The sequence below is a fragment of the Equus quagga genome, chromosome 13, assembly GCF_021613505.1.
Source record: "Equus quagga isolate Etosha38 chromosome 13, UCLA_HA_Equagga_1.0, whole genome shotgun sequence".
NCBI lineage: Eukaryota > Metazoa > Chordata > Mammalia > Perissodactyla > Equidae > Equus > Equus quagga.
The window spans coordinates 5,790,695-5,811,198 of NC_060279.1; the positions used below are offsets into that span (position 1 = coordinate 5,790,695).

At 36.7% G+C, this 20,504-nt stretch overlaps 1 protein-coding gene across 2 annotated transcripts in view; it reads right to left on the bottom strand.

Moving 5' to 3' along the window:
• The window catches only part of NME7 (NME/NM23 family member 7), a 232,761-nt gene that overhangs the window by 152,448 nt on the left and 59,809 nt on the right, over positions 1-20,504 (bottom strand). For both annotated transcript variants that reach the window (XM_046681670.1, XM_046681671.1), the window contains exons 4-6: positions 11,463-11,573; positions 7,399-7,449; positions 4,956-5,163 (exon numbers count right to left, since the gene is read on the bottom strand). In XM_046681670.1, coding sequence (XP_046537626.1) covers positions 4,956-5,163; positions 7,399-7,449; positions 11,463-11,573 — 370 coding nt within the window. The remainder of the gene's footprint in view (positions 1-4,955; positions 5,164-7,398; positions 7,450-11,462; positions 11,574-20,504) is intronic.

Below are 20,504 nucleotides of genomic sequence, written 5' to 3' on the forward strand. Positions count from 1 at the left end.
TATTTGCATAATTTTCTCCCTCACTTCCTTCTGACCTCTGCTCAAACCAGAGATCATAAGAGTTTCCTGAATATCCCATCAGTCATGCGTAGCTCAATGGTGGGGATAAGTTCTGAGAAATGCATCATTAGGCAATTTCATCATTGTGCAAACATCACAGAGTGCACTTACACAAACTAGATGGTATAGCCTACTACCCACCGAGGCTATATGGTACTAATCTTATGGGACCACTGTCGTATATGCAGTCCATGGTGGACCAAAACGTTGTTATGCAGAGCGTGGCTGTATTTAATAGCATTCCGCTCAACACACAATCCTTCCTCACCCTGGTCACTTTCTATCCCCTTCCCAGGCTTCATTTTCCTCAGAGCAGTCACCACCTGACATGTCATATGTCTATTTATTTATTATCCGATATCCCCCCATCAGAAGAAACATAAGCTCTATGTGAGCCAGGACTTTTGTTTTGCTCACTAGTAGCTTCTCAATAAACATTTTGAAATGACTGAAACACAGAAACTTATAAATTCTGAATGTGCTAAATGAAATATATCCATCCATATTGTATAAATGAGAAAAATGACACTCAGAAATCTCAAGTAACAAGCCCTTACAAGTCAGCAAGTGGCAAAGCTGGAATTCCAATCCAGGTCACACCAGCCCCAAAGCCCTGAACTTCTTCTATCATCTGTCTTTCCAAAGTCAAAGCCAGGCCAAATTGTTCTCCTCTAGAGGAACCAATTATTTTTGTCCCAACTTCCCTCTAGTTTCTTCTGTTGCTCAATTTTTAAAAATAAAATGCCAGCTTTCCAAGTACTCATTTACATGTACTGAATAAATACGTATTTAAGGCAATGAATATAAAAGGCTTTACTTAAATATATCTTCTTGGTGAAAGTGAGTAATTCTATTTTATGCCTTTGCTCTCTCTTTCTCCCTGTGCAGGTTGTCATATCTTTCCCAACTATTAATCCAAGCTAACATTTGCAAGAGTACTTTTACTAGGTCATTGTCATGGCAACTAACTCAGGGACTTCATGAAACAAACGTAAAGTTGCACAACAAATTTTCATATTCTTTTGTGATTTGAGCAGCTTAAATATTTTGCATAAAGCTTCTCTCCTTCCAAGGGTCCCTGCTATTACCCTTAGCCTTTTATATGTCCCTAATTGCCTAGCAGGGAAGAATAAAGATATGTAACTTTCCAAGAAAATAAAATTCAGACAGTAACTAACAAAAATTCAAGGTCAAGGAAAGGTTATTTGGGGCTGCGTGTGTGATGTTTTTCAATCTCTGTTAACATATGCTGTCCTCATCTCCTTGTGTATGCTGTGTGTTCCAGCCACAGTATATCTCTCCTTGATAGCTAGTCAGCTAACACAGTGTCCACAGTACTCGCTCTTCCCAGACAAGAGTCAAGAATATGTATATACTAAAGGGTTCACACAAATGATGGGGTATTTCAGGGACAAATGTCAGAAAGAACTAAAAAATTTAAGTTCACAAAATAGGAACAAGTATGTTTAAGACATTTCTTTAGGATAAAGGATTATGGGAGATAACTTTGCAGAAGCTTCTCCACTACAAAAAGAGGGAAAAAAAGTCATTCTGCAAATTGTATTTGCAGATAGGAATTTTTCTACCAAGCTTGCACATGCGTTATGTATGTGCACGCATAGAAAACCACAAGCATATGTACTTAAGGCAAGTCTAGCTTTAGCAACGTTAAGGTACAAAATTTTCCTTGCATTTCTGAATCCACTTATTTTCAGCATCAATAGTATTACTGAAATAAATATACAACCTACATTACTATCCAATAAAGACATGGTATAGTTAGAGTCAAGATTGCTGGTATTTCATAAAAGGCAAAGAATATTTGTAAGGTAAAGCATCTTGAGAAAAATACCAAAATGATATGCTGACATTTTTCCATTTCTTTCCATTTTACTTAGATTATATCAGAGTTTTTAATACAAACACTTTAAAAATACATTGTTTACTAATGGGATGTAGCTAGGGACCTTAATGACCAGTATCAGGAGAATTAATTCATCCAACAGAAATATTGATGAGCATTTATTATGTGCCAGGCAAGTTCTAATGATGAAAACAAAACAGATAAAGATCCCTGCCCTCTTGGAACTCACCAGTGGGGTCATTGAATGTGTAAAACAGAGAGAGCCTAAGTTATGTGAAATCTGACAAGCATATTTGTGCTCAAATTTATTAAATGAACTGGTGGAAATAAAGAACAAAGAAATAAATGGGGTAAGATGGTAACCGGGGGAAACAGGAAAATATAAATGAACATGGTCAGTGATTTTCAGTTCAGCCCTCCATTATTTCCTTCATTAACTATTTATGCCTATCATTTTTATAATACCCTAAAAAAATCTGGTAACTTCACTATAGAAAATAATACTACATTTACAGCAAACATTTCCTACTAAGATCAAAGGTCGAAGACTACAATCACTCTCTTGGCTACACCCTTGACTACCTCGACCCTCCTATCATATTTGCTTCACAAAACCACAGCCATGGTTAAAGCCAACTCGCCATTGCTCTGCACCTACACCCATGTAGGCAAACACGGCTGGAGAACGACCACACTCACCATTCACCACCATAACATCAGGGGGGCCATTAATTCAGCACAGAAATCATACCATATTTCCCTAACCTGTTCCTTTTCCTAGTCTTTTAGATGACTATTTCACATCTCCTCTCTCTTGAAACCAACCAATACCTTCCCCTCATCCTCACTTTTAGCTGACCTTGCTTCCTACTTTCTTATTGAGAAAACTGAGGCAATAGGAAAAGAATCAGCATCTACGCCCACATACTCTGTCTTCCCATTTGTTGCGATAGCCGACTGCCCACGCAATAATGTGCGGTCAGTCTGGGCTCTAGTTTCCAGTCCCTCTGACCCAATCAATGGCATTGCTCCAGTAAGCCTCCCTCTTATTCACACTTTATCAATTTTTCACAGCTGTAATTCTTTGCATCTTAAAAAAACTGATCTTGCTTTTCCTTGCAGTTACCACCTCATTTCTTTGCTCACCTTTGCAGCAAAATTCCCTAAAAGAGTTGTCTATATTCACTGTCTCCAATTCCTGTCCTCCAATTTTCTTTTAAATCCACTCCAAGCAGAGCCTTGCCTCCAACTCTCTATCAACATTCATCTTACCAAGTTCACCAATAATCTCCGCATTGCAAAGTCTAATGGCCAATTCTTAGTCCCCTTCTTCTTTATATGCCTGCCTCATTTGACACCACTCATCATTCTCTCCCCTTAGAATATTTTCTTCACTTGGCCTCCAGGACACAAAAGCTCCACCTTTGTTCTTTTTCCTCTCTAGCTACACTTTCTCCTTGGTAATCTCAACCAGTCTCATGGCTTTAAATACCATCTATTTTCAGTTGGTCAGGCCAAGAACTTTGGAGTAATCCTTGATACCTCTCTTTTTCTCATACTCTACATTCAATCTGGAAGGAAATCTTGATCATTTGACCTTCAACCATTAAAATACATTTTAAAACATATCTTAAACATATATTTTTAAATATATCTCTATATTCCTCTCATTGCTACCACCCTAGTCCAAGCCATCATCTCTGTGGATTATTGCAACAGCCTCTTAACTGGACTCTCTGTTGGTACTCTTGCCCTCTACAGTCTATTCTCAATGCAGCTGCCAGAGTGATCTTTTTAAATGGCAAGTCAAACATGTCAGTCCTTTTTTCAAAACCCTGCAGTGGCTCTCCATTTTCCTCGGAAAAAAAGCCAAAGACCATGTGATATCTCCCTTGATTACTTCTGTGACCTCATCAGCCCCACCTTCCTTCAATCTCAAGCAACCACATTGCTCTCTTTGCTGTTAATTGAATACGCCAGGCAGAAACATGCTATTCAAGGAATAGCAAGATGGTCAATGTACCTAGGACACAGTGAATAAGGAAGAGATGGGTCAGAGATAAAGATGGAGAGATAGATAAAGGCCAGATTAGGTAGAATTTTGGAGGCTACCATAAAAACTTTAGATTTCTACAAGAAAAAAAATTCACTAAAGAGTTTTCAATAGTTGAATTGTCAATCTGATTTGTTTTAAAAAGATAACTCTGGGCATAATTTTACTTGGGCAAGGTAAAATTTCATAAACTGAGTGTAAGAGGACGAGAGGAAAGAAGAATCAGGAAGCTTTGCAGTAGTCCAGACAAAATATAACAGTGATTTAGACCACAATGATCAGACTCAAGGTCTAATTTGAAAGGAGTGCTGAAAGGATTTGTTGATAGAGTTGTAAGAAAAAGAAAAAAAAATCAATTATTATAAAACTGTCCGATGTTATTTCCTTGCAGACATGACCAGACTAAAAATCACCTTAAATTGGCTGAGGAACTTTTCATGATGTTAAGAATAAATTTGTACTTTGTCAGTTCAATGTCAGTATAAACCTAGTGTAATATTTTATTTATATGGATTTAAAATAAGGAGTCATTTTAGAGAAACTTTTTCATAAACAGTAACTGTAAATTAGAAAAGAAAAGGACGCTAAGTTTGAAAGTACAGTGTTAGGTCTCGGTCAAAGAGAGAATGTATAAAATGATGCTTTCTTTAATATTTACTATCTATAACTGGTATTCTTACATGAATTCAATAATTCAAACATTGATGAGTCTCAGTAATTTAATTCTTTGGAACAAGAAATGGGACAAGTGTTTTAATTGGAGAAAACGTATCTTGACCATGACCAGCTTATCAGTTCACAAAGGAGAAATATCACTTGAAACACTGTTTGATCCTAAACAAAAGGTCAAAGGTTTTCCCTACTACTAGTTCAACTGGATAAATCGAGCCTAAGTCAGCAGTGACAGAAATGCTTTACTTTGACATAAAACATTTAACAAAACTGAAACAGAATTAAAATATTTTTAGAACACCTTACTCTGGCAGCACAAGCAAAAGAATCAGGGCCATGAGCTGCGTTTCTTATGCCGTCTGTTCCAAAGAGGGCTCTAACGCTTCCAGGAGCATCTGTACGTGCCACCCCAGAGTTTGCAGGTCCAAGTAGTCTTTTCCATTCACATATAGCATCATCTCTTAAAATCTCCATGGCAATAATAGGACCACTTGTAATAAACTGGATCAGCTCACTGTAAAACAGGTAAAAGATTAATCTGCTTCCTTTTTCTGTCAACCTAGGTATCTCTCTTAACAACAAGGATATATTACAATTTGAGTATTTCAATGCACATGAATATTACGATCTCAGAACTATTGGATATAGTGAGTTTTACATGGGTATGAGAAAATTATCATAAGTTGAATGTCGTGCAGGAGCCTGAGTCACTACAAAACACTAATGTTGTCAAATCTATTAGTGTAAGCAGAAAAATCATTTCATTGAATTAAGACTATTTCATTGACTTAAAATGCATATTGTTGATTTAAGCTTTTCCTATTGCTTGAAAGGTACAGAAGAATCTTCCTTTTTGTTTTCATGTGGCTTACCATTGTAGTCAAATAAAATTTCATAATATAGAAAGTGATGAGAGTGATGTCTTATAACATATTTGCAGCAAGAATTTATTCTTTTTGTGTACAACTCTTAGAATTCCAAGAATGACAATGAACTTTCAATCAATAAGCATTGAGTTGTTTTAGTGATTAAAAAAAAGAAATCAACAGGTCTTCAAGAAATATCCTTTTATTATTGTAAAAACTACTCTGGCTTATTCCTACTTTAAATTATTAAAGCATACACATAGGTTCTTGATTAAAAATCCAGCACCGAGTCACAGCACCCAAAGGCATAAAAAACAATACCTCATTTTATTTTTCCACTTCTCTATAAGGCAGCAATGACAAGTTTAACTGTGAAATAAGTGACACCATTCCTCCTACTATGTCAAGCAGAGACAAAATACTTTTTAAAGTAAGCCCAAGTTTCTCTCTCATTCAAACCAAGAGAAGGACAGGACCCTCCCGGAGAAAGGAGCATGGTATGACAAGCCCTTTTGTGTCTATTACCTCCTAATGGTTTTGCACATTTCCTTCCCTCATGAACCATGTTACATGAGCTAACCCCCTTCAGCACTTCCTTTTTAAATCACTTCAATTCATTTTGAAGAATATGTCTAAGAAAATAGCAAGTACAAGGAAGTATTCACACCATCTATCCTAAAAGGCCCACATGAGCTCCTCATACATGTTCTGCTAGGCCTTAGCTGCCAAAAAAAAAAGGAAATTAGATTTAAGGAACTCAAAGCAAGGGGACACCCATGCTTATCCATTCAACGAGCATTTAATGATTACCTACTACAAATCAGTCTATGCTGCAAAACAAAACCCTTTCCTCAAGAAACTTATAATCTAATGTCCTGTTAATAGGAAGTTCTCCGAACACATAGCAGAATGGGGCCATAATAGCAGTGTGGCACGTAGTGATGCAGGGAATGGTGCGCCTGATCATAACAGACACTGCTTCACAAATCTATTTCCCATTACTACAGCTACGTCTTTTGAGTTTTTCTCAATAACAGAAAACTAGTTAACTCATTCATTTAATACAATTTACTGCACACCAGTAATTACATATAAGACACTAAACTAGGAGCGATAATATAATGCTACAAACATACACAAAAACTATAACAAAGAATAATTTCCAAGAAAATTATATATGCCTCTTCTAAAAAGTCTTAGGAATATTTTATAATGCATGATTTAAAATAATCTAAAACATAATAATTTTCTCTTTAAAAAAACCACTGTTCTGTGCAGAATAACAAATGGCATGTCTATTGTGAGGTCTTGGCTAATATCCCTCTTCATGAGACACGTATAGCACTCCCTTGTCAACATAATATGAGCTGCATAATAGTCACTTAAATTTAAATACATCCCAAATATTTAGAAAATAAATTCAGTTTCTAACATATATTAGTTGCTATATTTTAAGGAATAAAATGTATATCAAACTATTTAGTCAAAATATAAGGGTTCTAGGAACATTGTTTTATGTACATGAGAATACCAAAATAAGGGTTTAAAAGCACAACAAAAATAAATATTCAACATAAAATATAATTATCACTTTATTGTAATCTACTGAAATCTAAAAAAAAGCTATGCTATTTATAATTTAAACGACTCATCTCATTTGCTTCTGATTAAAGTTTAAAATACTTAATGATGAAATAAGAACTCTTATCTAATAAAAGGACAGAAAAAGCAATTCTTAAAAAAAAAGTTCTCTACAGTTGTAAGATGCTGCCAGGGTCATTTTGACAGATTATTCTCATGTAAAAAATTTTTGAATTGTGAAAGTCTCCAGTTTTCTGGGATATCCTCCATTACACACCACTCGCTCCAAATTCAGCACCTACTTTAAAAACGGCCTTGACTGATGGTCTACATGAAAATCTGTTGCTTCTTTCCTATAAAATAATCAAAAGGACAATAGTTAAGAATTGTGTAAGAATATTATTTTAGCTCACTTTAATATAATAAAATAAAAATGAAACCTATTTATTTGATCTGTATGTGAATTGATTAATGATTTTTCACCAAATATTCTGCTCAAATCCCCCTTCCTTTCAAACTTCTTGCTAGTAGGGAGGATATCTATGTTAACATGTAACATTAAAATGAATATAAGAGGTTATGTTTACTTTTCTACTCATATTCATACCTATTCTCTTCCTTTTCACCAGCATCTTTAACATTCTAGAAACAAAGTTTAACACTTGACCAATAAGAATTATTTGTTCTATTTAGAGTTCAAATAAGTTACATCAAAAAATGCAAAGCCATCTTCAAATTCAAAATTTGTCAGTTTCTTCTACTGGCTTTAAACTTGAGAGGTCAGGCTAGAATTTTAATACTTACAGTTTTCTTTCTTAGATAGATCTCTCCAAAGAAAAGACTATATACTTACATTTTTAAAAACTGCTCGACAAATTATGCATATCAATGTATTCTTATTGGTTATTAATGTATTAAAAACTAATACTTTAACTGATATCACCAAGGGGATAATATGGAGATATTCAGAATTCCGGATTTATTAAGGGAAATAGGGATTTGCTTTTTAAATGTATATCCCTGTTAAAGAATATCTATAGAGAAAAATGAAAGAATAATGGACTTTAAACTGATTCGCTGAAAAGTCTAAATCTCAAATCAGGTGTCTCTCAAACTCGTCGTTTTCTTAAAGGCTTTAAAGTGAGTTCGTAGTATGTGACAAATATATGCCAACATCAACTATGTCCTTTTTTCTTTTTTTTTTTTCCACTGAGGAAGATTCACCCTGAGCTAACATCCGTGACAGTCTTCCTCTATTTTATATATGGGTCACCACCACAGCATGGCCAACAATGAGTGGTGTAGGGAAACAAACTCAGGCTGCCAAAGCAGCATGCATGGAACTTAACCACTAGGCCACAGAGCCATTCCATCAACTACTTTTTAAAATAGCAAAGAAGTTAAAGTTTCCTCTGGCAAATGATTAACCTTTCAGACTTGACAATTTAGTATGCAATGGTTTAAGATCTTACATGCCTATTTCAAAATGAATTCACATAGTAAGCTATATCAGGGCATCCTCTTATTGAAACCAAATGTACTGAAATATTCTGTTTGGCTATGAAGAGATTATGAAAGTATACTATGCAAGTACATAAAATAAAATTCATCCCAAAAAATGGGAGGGGAAGAAAACATCTTTCTAGAGCCTACCATATGCCATTAAATTATTTTACATATTCCTCACAACAATATATTGAAATAGGTATGATCGCCTTCCTGTTACATATGAACATAGGTAAGTTCAGCAGGATTACACAACTTGTCCAGGTCAAAGTGCTAGTAAGGGAAGCAGCACAGGGGGAGCTGAACCCAAACCTCTCTGGCTGCAAATCTCTGATTGCATATACCCTTCCTATTACCAACTGCAGAAAAAAAAATTCTAGAGGGTAAGGAGAAAAATTCACGCAGATGAAATGGATGTATTGTACTGCAGCCTAAAATGAGGTGAAACTGAACACCTAAAAAACTCAGGTGGGGAATATTTTAGAAGAGTTAGCAGCAAGCGTGCTAAAATGACCAATTCTAAACTTTTCAACACAACTGCACCACTAAAAAAGAAAAAACAATCATAATCTTTAATATCAATGAACCGAAAAGTCTCAATTACTGAAATTGCTTCATTGTTTTCTTCTAACATGTCACTAACCCCATAGTTATCTCCATTCAAAATCTAAAATTGAAACCAAGATGAGAGTTCATGAACTTTTCCCCATCAGTTTTATCTAATTCTTCTCCTGAAAAGTTTAGACAGAAATATTAACAAATGCATCACCACCTAGAGAAATTTTATTGTTGTCGTTTTGTTATGTCTTGTTGTGTTTTTATAAAGAAACTCACCATTCTCTTGCAAAGATCTACCTATTAATTCTTTCATGAAATATTTACTTAGTGCGACCTTGAATCAGGCACTGATCCAAGAACTAGAAGTACAAAGTCAGATGGAACTCAGCTGCTACCTTTCAGATACTGCCATGACGGAGGAACTGAAGTTTGAGCAGATAAGTTCAGAAAAGATTTAAGCACTGGGACATACTCCTCCATGGGTCTCTGGCACTTCTAACATGCCTTACTGGGTATGCCAAGAATGCAAGGCCCCAGCTGCTCTTTATTCTAACCATTTCTCAGTTATGTTTACAGTGAGCAACTTTGATGGATGAGGTCATGTCTCTCTTCAGTACAAAAAGCAGGCTTGTTTACTGCTTGCAAATGAAGCAGTGGGTAACCCAAGTTCAATGCTCCTCAGCTGTGATGCAATCAACTGTGTATACAACATCCACCCGGGCCCATATCATATTATTCCCAAGGGACATGGAGGCAAGGGGAACCAACAAAAACATGATGCTCATGCTGCTTGCTGTACCATAATAAAGTCCTTTGTCTCTAACCCAGAAGTCTCACGTCTTCTGCTGGCATCCACAAAAGAGTAACAGACTGACTTATTAGCTTTTAAGTTGGGTAAAATCCAAGAGTCAACAGTAATATTAATAGAGATGTATGAGGGGCTATGAACAATTAAAGCAGCAGTTACATTTTCTTGGGCATCTTTATTATGGGAAGTTTGATGCCAAATTATCAAGCACTGGATGTGCAGAGATGTAAAAACTTTTTAATCTCACTAAAACTATTCAAAGTCATCTCTCCAGAATTCAGGCCCATTGTACGCTATATGAGCAAGCATTCTCCATATGTATAGAAATACGACAAATTTCACCACTTAAAAAGGGTTATGACCTTGGTTTCCACTAAATAATAATGATATCACTAGTACTACAGCTAATAACAATAATAGCTAACATTTATATACACTTACTTTGTGCGAAGGTTTTTCAAAGCACTTTACATATATTAAACTCAAGTGACCCTCATAACAACTTTTCGGACAGGTGCTATTATAAGCTCCATTTTGCAGATGAAGAAACTGAAGCACAGAGATAAATTGTTCAGAGTCACACACCTAGTAAGTGGCACAGTTACAAGCACTGTGGCTCGAGACTCTGTGCTCTGAAATATAAGCCTCCTTGCCTTCTAGAAAATAAGTAAACTGGGAGATCTTACATTGGGTGAAAATTTAAATTAAACATATGTCGTTGTTGGGGTAAAAGTGAGGATGTTTTGTTAAGGTTTCTAGGGATCAGACTTATCAAAGCTGCAATGAACATCTATCGTTATCCATTGTCCCTGTTCTCACAGAGACAAAAAACAACCGTCCCATGGAATAGATGTCCAGGAACAGCAGTAAGAAGACGTCTGACCAAAAACAAAGAAACAGTGGAGAAACAAAAGAACACCACGGGAGCCAGCTCTGCCTGGCTGCTACATTAACGCCCCGACCTATAGGGAAGTCTTATTTTCACGAAATAACTTAGAAAATACCTAGCCAGAGAAAATGGATTGCTTTTCAGAGTAGTAAATAGGTATGTTACCAATTATATATATTGGGAGAAGCTGAATATAAACATTTCCAAACGCATCAGTTTTGGAAATTTCAACAGTAACAATCCCTTGTCAAATAGAAATCAACATCCATTTCCTCTTCTATGATTTTTATACAGTGTGTTATACTTGTATACTAAGAAGAAGAGATTACAGTTATCAAGCATTGGTGTTACAAAGCACACGGGGTTATGGAAGACAAACAATTAATGAGGCATGTGGAATCTGACAACTCCCAGTTGCGTAGAGTTCAATCATTATTTATGCATCTGATTGCCTGTTGTCTCACATTTTCTCATTCCAATACTATACTATTCTTTGCCATTCAGTGGGAGGTTTTTTATTTTAAACAATGACATGAAAGATAGAAGATGAAGTTTTTAAAAAAAGGAACCAGACATTACATAATTTAAAACGATCAACAAATTACCTTGAAAGCATCATCATTTTGAGTTTAGTTATAGCAAATCCAGCTTTGTTTATCATTTCAATTATTTCTCCAGCTTTTGATATTGCATCTGGTTTAATCAGGGCTAACGTTCTGTAAAGAAATAAAAATACATGTGAAAATAAAAATAGTTCAGCAGTTTTTACTTATAATTCTCAAGCTGTGCTAATTTCCTTAACAATCATCCTAGATCATCCAACATCAAGATGAATTATAAAGTGTATTAAAAGTCTCTTAAAAACTTATACAAAGTAAGTTAATTATTTTTCCCAAGGAAATCAAAATTAGGAACCCAACCTAAAAATAATTATAATAAAATCTTAGGGGGAAAAAAATTAAAATTGTCATTTTGAATGTGCCCAAATTAGAAAACACAGGTGTTTAAAATTTCTATTTCTTAGAATACATTTTATAAAAGAGGAAAAATCTCTAAAAAGTTGCAGTAAATATATTATGAGCCTGACTTTTGGTCTCTTAGACTTTAACATATGTATGCTATGCAGTCAGTTCAGCATTGATTTGGAAATAATTACAAATTCTTCTGTTAACACTTTATTCATTGCATGAGCGATGCAAAAAGAACCAATGTCTTCTCACCTGATAAAATACATGGAGAGCGAACACCAGGCTAACCTTTACAATCACACTCTTCTTTAAGAGGATACATTAGAGCAATGCACTCTCCTCCTCTGAAGCCACAGAATTAATAGATTTTTGGAGATGGAGATCACCTGAGTGCCCTCATTTTACTGAAGAGGTAACTAAGCCCAGAGAGGTAACTTGCCAAAGGCTACAGAGCTGGTCAGTGGCATCTTCAGGGCAGGGCAAAACACCCAGCTCACAAGACTCCCAAGTCTGTGCTCCTTCCACACCACAAATAATGTCACTATTAATATTATTAAAAGGAAGCATAATCCCAAAACCCTCAAAGGTATTATTTGCAAATGCAAGATAAAAATCAAATTAGTTGGAGTAATTCAACTTATATGACATGCAAAATTATGATAAAGAATTGCTGCCACTTTCCCCTCTTTATGTTCAATTGTTCTGACACATTGGCATTAACTCAAGGAATCTATAAAGGGAGAATGGTTGGCCTTTTCCTAGGTGGTTTTTCTCACCAGTGAGACAAACTCAGTTGAAGATATGATAATTCAATTATCATTACTTACAAGTGGATATAACTTATGGCTGGCCTTTAAAGCTTTCCAATAACAAAACTTGGTCATCTTACACTGTTTATTATAAGCCATACTGGACTATCTTTTTCTTTGTTTTGAGGCAAATGAGTCACTTACAGTATTTTATATTATATGGCTTCATTGAAGATACAATTAAAACTTGTCACTTTTTAGCCCACATTATTTAAATATTATAAGCCAAACTAAATTGTTTATGCTAAACTCTGGAAGAAATTTCATGAACCATCGTTCTTAAAGAAAATATGAAACACATCAACAGTCATCAATTTCTGTGAACAAGCAGTAACATGAAAATAAAAAACAGACAGAACTTAGTTTAAAATGCAAGTCCATTTGCTCTTTACATGGCGACAGGAGACAAAGAGTTGATTACTATGATTAATTACTCTAAATAAATTCCTCTGTCATGTCTTCAGTGCTTAATTGCTCAATAGATAATAATTAAGATGTATTTGGGAGGGAAAACAAGACAGGTATCAATCATATGTGTTATTTAAAAGCGAAGATGGCGCACAAAGAAAACAGGGGCCACAAAAATGTATTAACAGTGCCAGTGTTGTCTGGTGCTGCATAACAAACCACTCTAAACTGTAGTGGCTTAAAACAAACAATTTCTCAAGCTCTGTAGGCTGGCTGGGTGGTGGTTTCACCTGGGATCATTCACGCAGCTGCATCTGGCTGGAGGGCTCAGCTAGGGGCTGGGCTCAGCCAGGACAGCTAGGCTTCTCCTTCCTTGCGGTCTTTCATCCTTGAGGAGGCTAGACCAAGCTTCGTCATGTAGAGCCACACAGGGTCCAATATACACGCACTTATCGAGCATCCCCTTGAGCCATGTTTGCTAATATCCTTTTCACCAATGCAAGTCACATGGGCGAGTCCAGAGTCAGCGTGAGATGGGACTAGACAAGGAGGTGCATACCAGGAGGTATGATTCATTGGGGACCATCACTGTAACCATCTATCACACAGTAATCCTCTCTCCTGCATTAGGCATGCACTGCAGGATGTAGTACGAGAAGCTCTCAAAAGAAAACAAAAAAATAAGAAAATTGTTCTTTTACATTAAAACTTCTTAGCAATGGAGAATGAAAAAAGTTTACACAACCTTCAAAAAATTCAGACAGGTTACAGATTTCTGAAAAATAATAATTCTCACAGAGCCATGCAAAAAATGTGTCTTCATACACCATCAGGCTCTGAGCAAAAACTGCAGCAAATATGTGTGTGATAAAGATGACTAATCAATTGCAGTGTAATAAACATCCTTGATAATATAATGCTATGGACTCTGAATGCTGTCCACCAAGAGGAATACATTCATAAACTTTAATCCACATTAATTTACGCAAATATTTCAAAAGGTATTCATATTTGCCTTAAGCATATAAAAATCCATTCTAAAACATCAACCGAAGGCCAAATTTATGGTTTCTTTTATGTTTTTTTGGCAAGCATAAAGTGTGCACTTGCCCAACAAATAAAGGAAAATAGTCTTATATGAGGCACCTGTGGAGGAAACTACACTGAGCCAGAGCTTTCAATTGGCAACAATGGCAAAATTATTCAGAGCAATTCTTCCACTGAAAACTAAAAACAGTGTATAAGATATCTTTTAAATATTTTTTAAAAGCAAAGATAGATTGACTAGATACTAAGTAATAATTAGTACAAAAGTGAAAGAAAAAGAGAGTCCGGAAAAATGAGAATGAAAGTTGTACTTGCCTTGACAGCACCGCGTGTCTCGCAAATCTGAACTTTAATTTGTATTATGTCACTGGGAGAGGGGATCAAAACTTAACAGAGGAATCTCTCTGGGACCAAGGCTATATCCTAAGGGTGAACAGTAACAACCAGGCTTTGTGTGGTCTGGCAGCACAATTTCATATCACCTCGGTGGTCTGGGAACTTCCAATTTTGAATTTAAGAGTCATCCAGATTGCTGATGCCTCCAGGACACAGTCCGAAGCAAACACAATTCCTCCCTAGGAGGAAAGTAACTTCATATTGTACCTCAAATAATTCACATATAGATACACAACACACATATATCACACACATACATGCACCCAAACACATACACACACATGACAAGCAACATCACACAAAGATAACCACGCATACACAGACACACACACACAGAAAACACCAGCATGAGGGAGAATGAGAAGAAACAGCATGGAACAGAGAGAGACCCACAAATACTCAGATACAGGAAGTATCAGATATAGTCCATAAAATAACCATGCAAACTATGCTTAAAGGACTAAAAGACAACCTGCAAAATATCATCAGGCAACAGAAAACTATAAGCTATAATGAATAAGTAGATTTGAAAAAATCTATTATAATATCTAGTGATAAGAACAAGAACTAGACAAACGGTTTGACAGAAGAATAGATGCAACCAAAGAAAGAATTTTGAGCAGATTCAGAATGAAGCACAGAGAAACAAAAAGATACAACACAGACTGGAGGGTAGTATCAAGAATGTAAGTGAAATAAAGACATTCTCAGATGAAGACAATACTGGTAGACATGCTTCTAAATGACTAATGGATCAAAGAAGACAACATAGGAAGATTAGAAAATATTTCAAACTAAATAAACATTATAAAATTTCATAAAAAACTGTATGTGATTATAAGCAGTATTTAGAGGGAAATTTATACTCAATTGCATATATTAAAAATATTGAAAATTGATGGAATATATAATTCTCAAACCAATAATAACAGAAAAGAGGAATAAAGGAAACTTGACTAGCTATAAACCTCAAATTGTATACCTAGCAAACGCATCATTAAAGAACGGCCAGGGGCCAGCCCGGTGGCGCAGTGGTTAAGTTCGCATGTTCCACTTCTCAGCGGCGCGGGTTCACCGGTTTGGATCCCAGGTGCAGACATGGCACCACTTGGCAAAAGCCATGCTGTGGTAGGTGTCCCACGTATAAAGTAGAGGAAGGTGGGAATGGATGTTAGCTCAGGGCCAGTCTTCCTCAGCAAAAAGAGGAAGATTGGCAGTAGTTAGCTCAGGGCTAATCTTCCTCAAAAAATAAATAAATAAAAATAAAGAAGGAAGGCCAAACAAAAAACAGAGATTTTTAAAAAAGAAAAACTGAGATAGTTTACTACCAAGAAATGAAGGATAAATTTAAGAAGAAAAATGATTCCAAAGGACAGTTGGATATGAAAGAAGAATTGATGAACAAATGTGCAGCTAAGTCCAAATAAAACTCTATACATAGAATTATATAAACTCCAAACCAATAGAGAATAAATACAGTAGGCAGAACAGTAGCCACACAAAGATGTCCGCGTCCTAATCTCTGGACTCCGTGAATGTCACCTCACATGGCAAAGGGACTTTGCAGATGTGATTAAGATTACAGGCCTTGGGACGGGGAAATTATTCTGGATCTTTACTGTGGGCCCAATCTAATCACATGAGCCCTGGCTGCAGAGAACCAGGGAGATGTCAGAGTGAGAAGGACCCAGGCTGCCACCACGAGCTTCAAATATGGGCGGACACCACAGCCAAGGAATGTGGGTGGCCTCAAGAAGCTGGAAAAAGCAAAAATGGATTATTTCCTAGAGACTCCAGAAAGGAAGGCAGCCTTACCAAAACCTTGATCTCAGCCTGGTGAGACTTGTGTTGCACTTCCATCTACAGAACTATGAGATAATAAATTTGTATTGTTTAAGCAACTGAGTCTTTGGGAAACTCTTATGGCTTCAATAGAAAACTACAGAGTGGGGGGAAAAAACTGAACTGAGAAAAAATACCCCAACTAAACAAAAGAACCAAAAATATAAAGAAGAAAAAACAGAAAAGCACTAAAATAGTAGAAATATGTACAAAAATACCAATAACACATGTAAATGTGCATTTATTAATCTTACTAATGAAAATCTGAATGTTTTCAGATTAAATGAAAAGGAAAAAAAAAGAGCTATATAGTTTTTGTCCAGTATCTTAAAGTTCACTTTACATTACTTCACTTTTATGAAAACCTACATTAGTACCTGCTTTTGCTAACAGAAAGAAATCCGAAGAGGATTTTTGCTTTTATGAAAAAAGGCAAAAAGCAAAAATAGCGTTCAGCATTTGTTTTGCAGCGAGCTGTTACAGAGGCTAAGCAGTGAAGCACACTGTCCTATTTCAGGCCTTCCACAGCAGCCACAGCAGCCACAGCAGACGGCGAACCCCCACCTTCCACGTGAGGCAGGCAGACGTGGAAGAAAGAGTAGACGTTAGTGACCGGCCTGCCCTGGTGGACTCAGAAGGTGATGAGATGTTGGCAGACGACCCTCTTCCTCTCTCTCCTACACCCCAGTCCCCTGCAGCTCCCACCACCCCAACCTCCGACAACCTAGCCTACCGCACGTCATCACCACCGCCTCTCAGCCTTCCAGTGTGCTCGCTGCCTTCCTGGTTCAGGTAAGTGAAACTACGTGGTGTGCACGTTATTTCTACCTTCTGTAGGCTGTGTATTTATCATATCGTTCCTGCTTTTACTATATGTTAGCGTTACTTTAGGCTTTATTTGTAATTTGGTATAATCTGTTAGGTTATTTTGTAGGTCTGGGAATGTTCAAAAAATTTTCCCATACAGATTAATGCTAATTGCTTCTTTGCTTTACACCATTTTGGTTTACAAAAGGTTTCACGGCACTACTCTACTTTCTACTTTCGGATAGCAAGAAACACCTGTATGCTGTTTACAAGAGACATACCTAAAATATAACGAGGCTGAAAGAAAGGTGGCAAAAAGACATTAATTAACCCAAATACATTATCAATCAAGCCCACTCTAGGGAAAGATGGCTAAGGCTGGAGCTGAAAAGGAGATCCAACTCTAATCTGTTAACTGACCAAGGGTTCTCTAATTGAGAAGTCAGAATTTAATTTTATTTTACAGAGGAAGGAATCTTCATTTCTCCCTGGGAATTTAATAATGGGAAGGCGTTTTTCAACTTACTTTTTGGGGTGCAGTTATGCTGTTGTTAGGGCTATCATATCATCAATAGTAAGCCACCTTGGATGAGACCATAGATAAGTAAAGATGAGAAAAAGATCAGAGGGCGAATTTTTAGCAAGGCCTTGGTAATTGAATTAAGGTCTTATTCTAATGCTTTCAGTGCCTTTTAGCAGCCAAAACTTAACTGCTCCCCCCTGGTTTAGGAGGATACGTAAAGTAACAGTAACTGGTCCTGATGGAGTAGCTTCCCAAAGGTGAGAGCAGAGCTGAACTAATATTCTGCTGTTGTCATCCCCAAGAAGCTGCATTGCCTGCTCGAAATTGTAAGGCCAACCGGCTCAAAGAAATAAAACTCCTAAAACAATGGGAACATGTGTGCCCTGGATCCTCATGAGTAAAGTGACTTCTACTCCATTCCCAGGAGAGAGCGCCCTGTCTCCACCCGTTCATTTGCTCCTTCACATCTGGCTACACTTAAGGGTCTCTGGTTCCATGCGGCCCTGCCTCTTCTATCAGACCTGCAGGCCCTCAAGCAGGGCATAGTCTATAGTTCTTCTCCCACTTCCACCTGGTTCACAGCTGAGTGGGAGTCCAGCATAGAAGCCTCTCTGGTGCTCCATCTGCTACGCCCGATGGGCTGTGAGGCAGGAGGAAGACCCTGGGCAAGTGCTCTGAAGGTCTGTGCTGCAGATCCATCTCTCCCTCAGGCAGGCCCCAAGGTCCAGATTGTGGAAGGAGTGAGGGCAGCGGGTGGGGTGGGAGAAGATGGAATAGGAAGAAAACAAAACCATTTTCAAATGTAGCTTATACCAAACAGTCTAAATAAAACTCATACCACTTTGATCTTCATCTGGCTCCTGTGTCAGAGCTCCATCAGTTAATAATTTGGAGAGAATAGGGACTGAGCTCAAGAGATGACAAGCAGCTTGTACCATGTCTTCACTTCTAAACAGTAAAACCGCAAAGCATCAATTCATTACTATCTAAAATTAAAATCAAATGCTCTGACTCATGGACAACTAAGAACATTTACCCATTTGATTTGAGGAGCTTTATAAAGACATGATAGATTAAAAACTAGCTAAAAGAGTAGGTCTTAAGTTCTCTTACCATGAAAGAAAAATCAATAAAAAAACAAGAAGAAAGGGAGCGGGAGAAAACTTTTGGAGATGATAACTGAGTTTATATCCTTGATTGTGGTGATAGATTCAAATGTGTATACTTATCTCCAAACTCATTGTATGCATTAAATATCCATGGATTTCTGTATGTTGATTACACCTCAATAAGTGATTTTAAAAAAGAGAGAGGATAGAAATGTGAATCAAATGTCAGGTTGCTACAGTCAAGGCGGGTGGAAAGGTGAGGCTAGCCTGTGAGCTAAATTGAATTATATATATCAAGGATCTGGTAGTTGCCTCAAATTTAGCTGACAGGCACCATGGAGATCAACTCTCCTCCCTCTCACTACTCCTCCCTCACTCACTGTGACTCCTTCTCACTGCTCCTCCCTCACTCACTGTGACTCCCTCTCACTGCTCCTCCCTCACTCACTGTGACTCTCACCACTTCTTTCTGGTGTAAAGAAGGGAGTTGAGTATGATGAATAGGGATGTAATTAGTTCATGCATTTTCCTTGACACGACACAGAACTGAGAACTAGACTAAGTTACAATTATTACAAAGAAGCTATTGCTATGAGGCCATGACAGACATACATGTATTTCTCCATATGCCTACTTCTTTTGGTCATCTACGTGAAACAATACATTTTAAAACTCTTGAATTCTGAAGACGTTTACTTAAATCACCCAAATGGTTGCTGGATTTACTAACCCACACGCAGTCAAGAAAGAATCAGAAGAGAAAATGGTGAAACAATTTAAGTCAGTAAAAATGTAACACTGCATATATTTTCATTAATTATATTTATAAAGCCAAATACTTAAAATCTGTCTTCACATTCTTCTGTTCCTCCTGTTTTGAAATCATCCCCATTCAGTAGTATTTACCGACATATTAATGAGAGGTTTAATAGGAAGAAAATGATTGTTAGAGTCAAACACAGCAAGGCTTACTGGTTTCCCTTTACTTTCTAGCTGTGTGGTGATGGTCATGTTACTTAACCGTTCTATAAAACGAAATCAACAATATTCACTTTAGACAAATCAGAGTTAATATATATATAAATTACAATTGTTATAGCTATTATTATTTTATTTTGATTGCATCACATTATTAACCCCATCTCCCTAATTCATTTACTTTTGCATTTACTTTTAAAGGAAAACTTAAAGTAGTTGAACTGAGATGCATATGAAAAGTGCCTATCACTGTGACAGGCATAAAAAAATGTGCTCAAGAAAATTAAAGCTGTAAATATTTACCACTTGCAAATACAGGAATTATGATTCATGTTTCTTAATCCTATAGACTTTTACCATTAGATCTCATAACAATGAGAGATTTCTATTTATCTGATATCCTAAATTTTTTTCTCACTTCAGAGTCATCCTGGGAATCTTTGGTCTTCCTTTTTTATGAAGCATTCACCACCCCAATGATCCATCACCACCTATGTACCAACACCCACACTGAGTATCAAACCACCTGGAAAATTATAAAGGGCTCATAAAGAAGTCACAGAAAGAATATTACTATGAGAGTGATTCCGATGATATGTAATCAGCTAGTTATCTGGGTGTCAGATCTCAAAAAACAGTTTGGCAGACTTTTTTTCCTATCTAATTACTTGTGGAGGTTTTTATACAAACAGCCTTAACTAGCACTGGTGATAGTGTGTGTGTGTGTGTGTGTGTGTGTGTGTGTGTGTGTGTGTGTGTG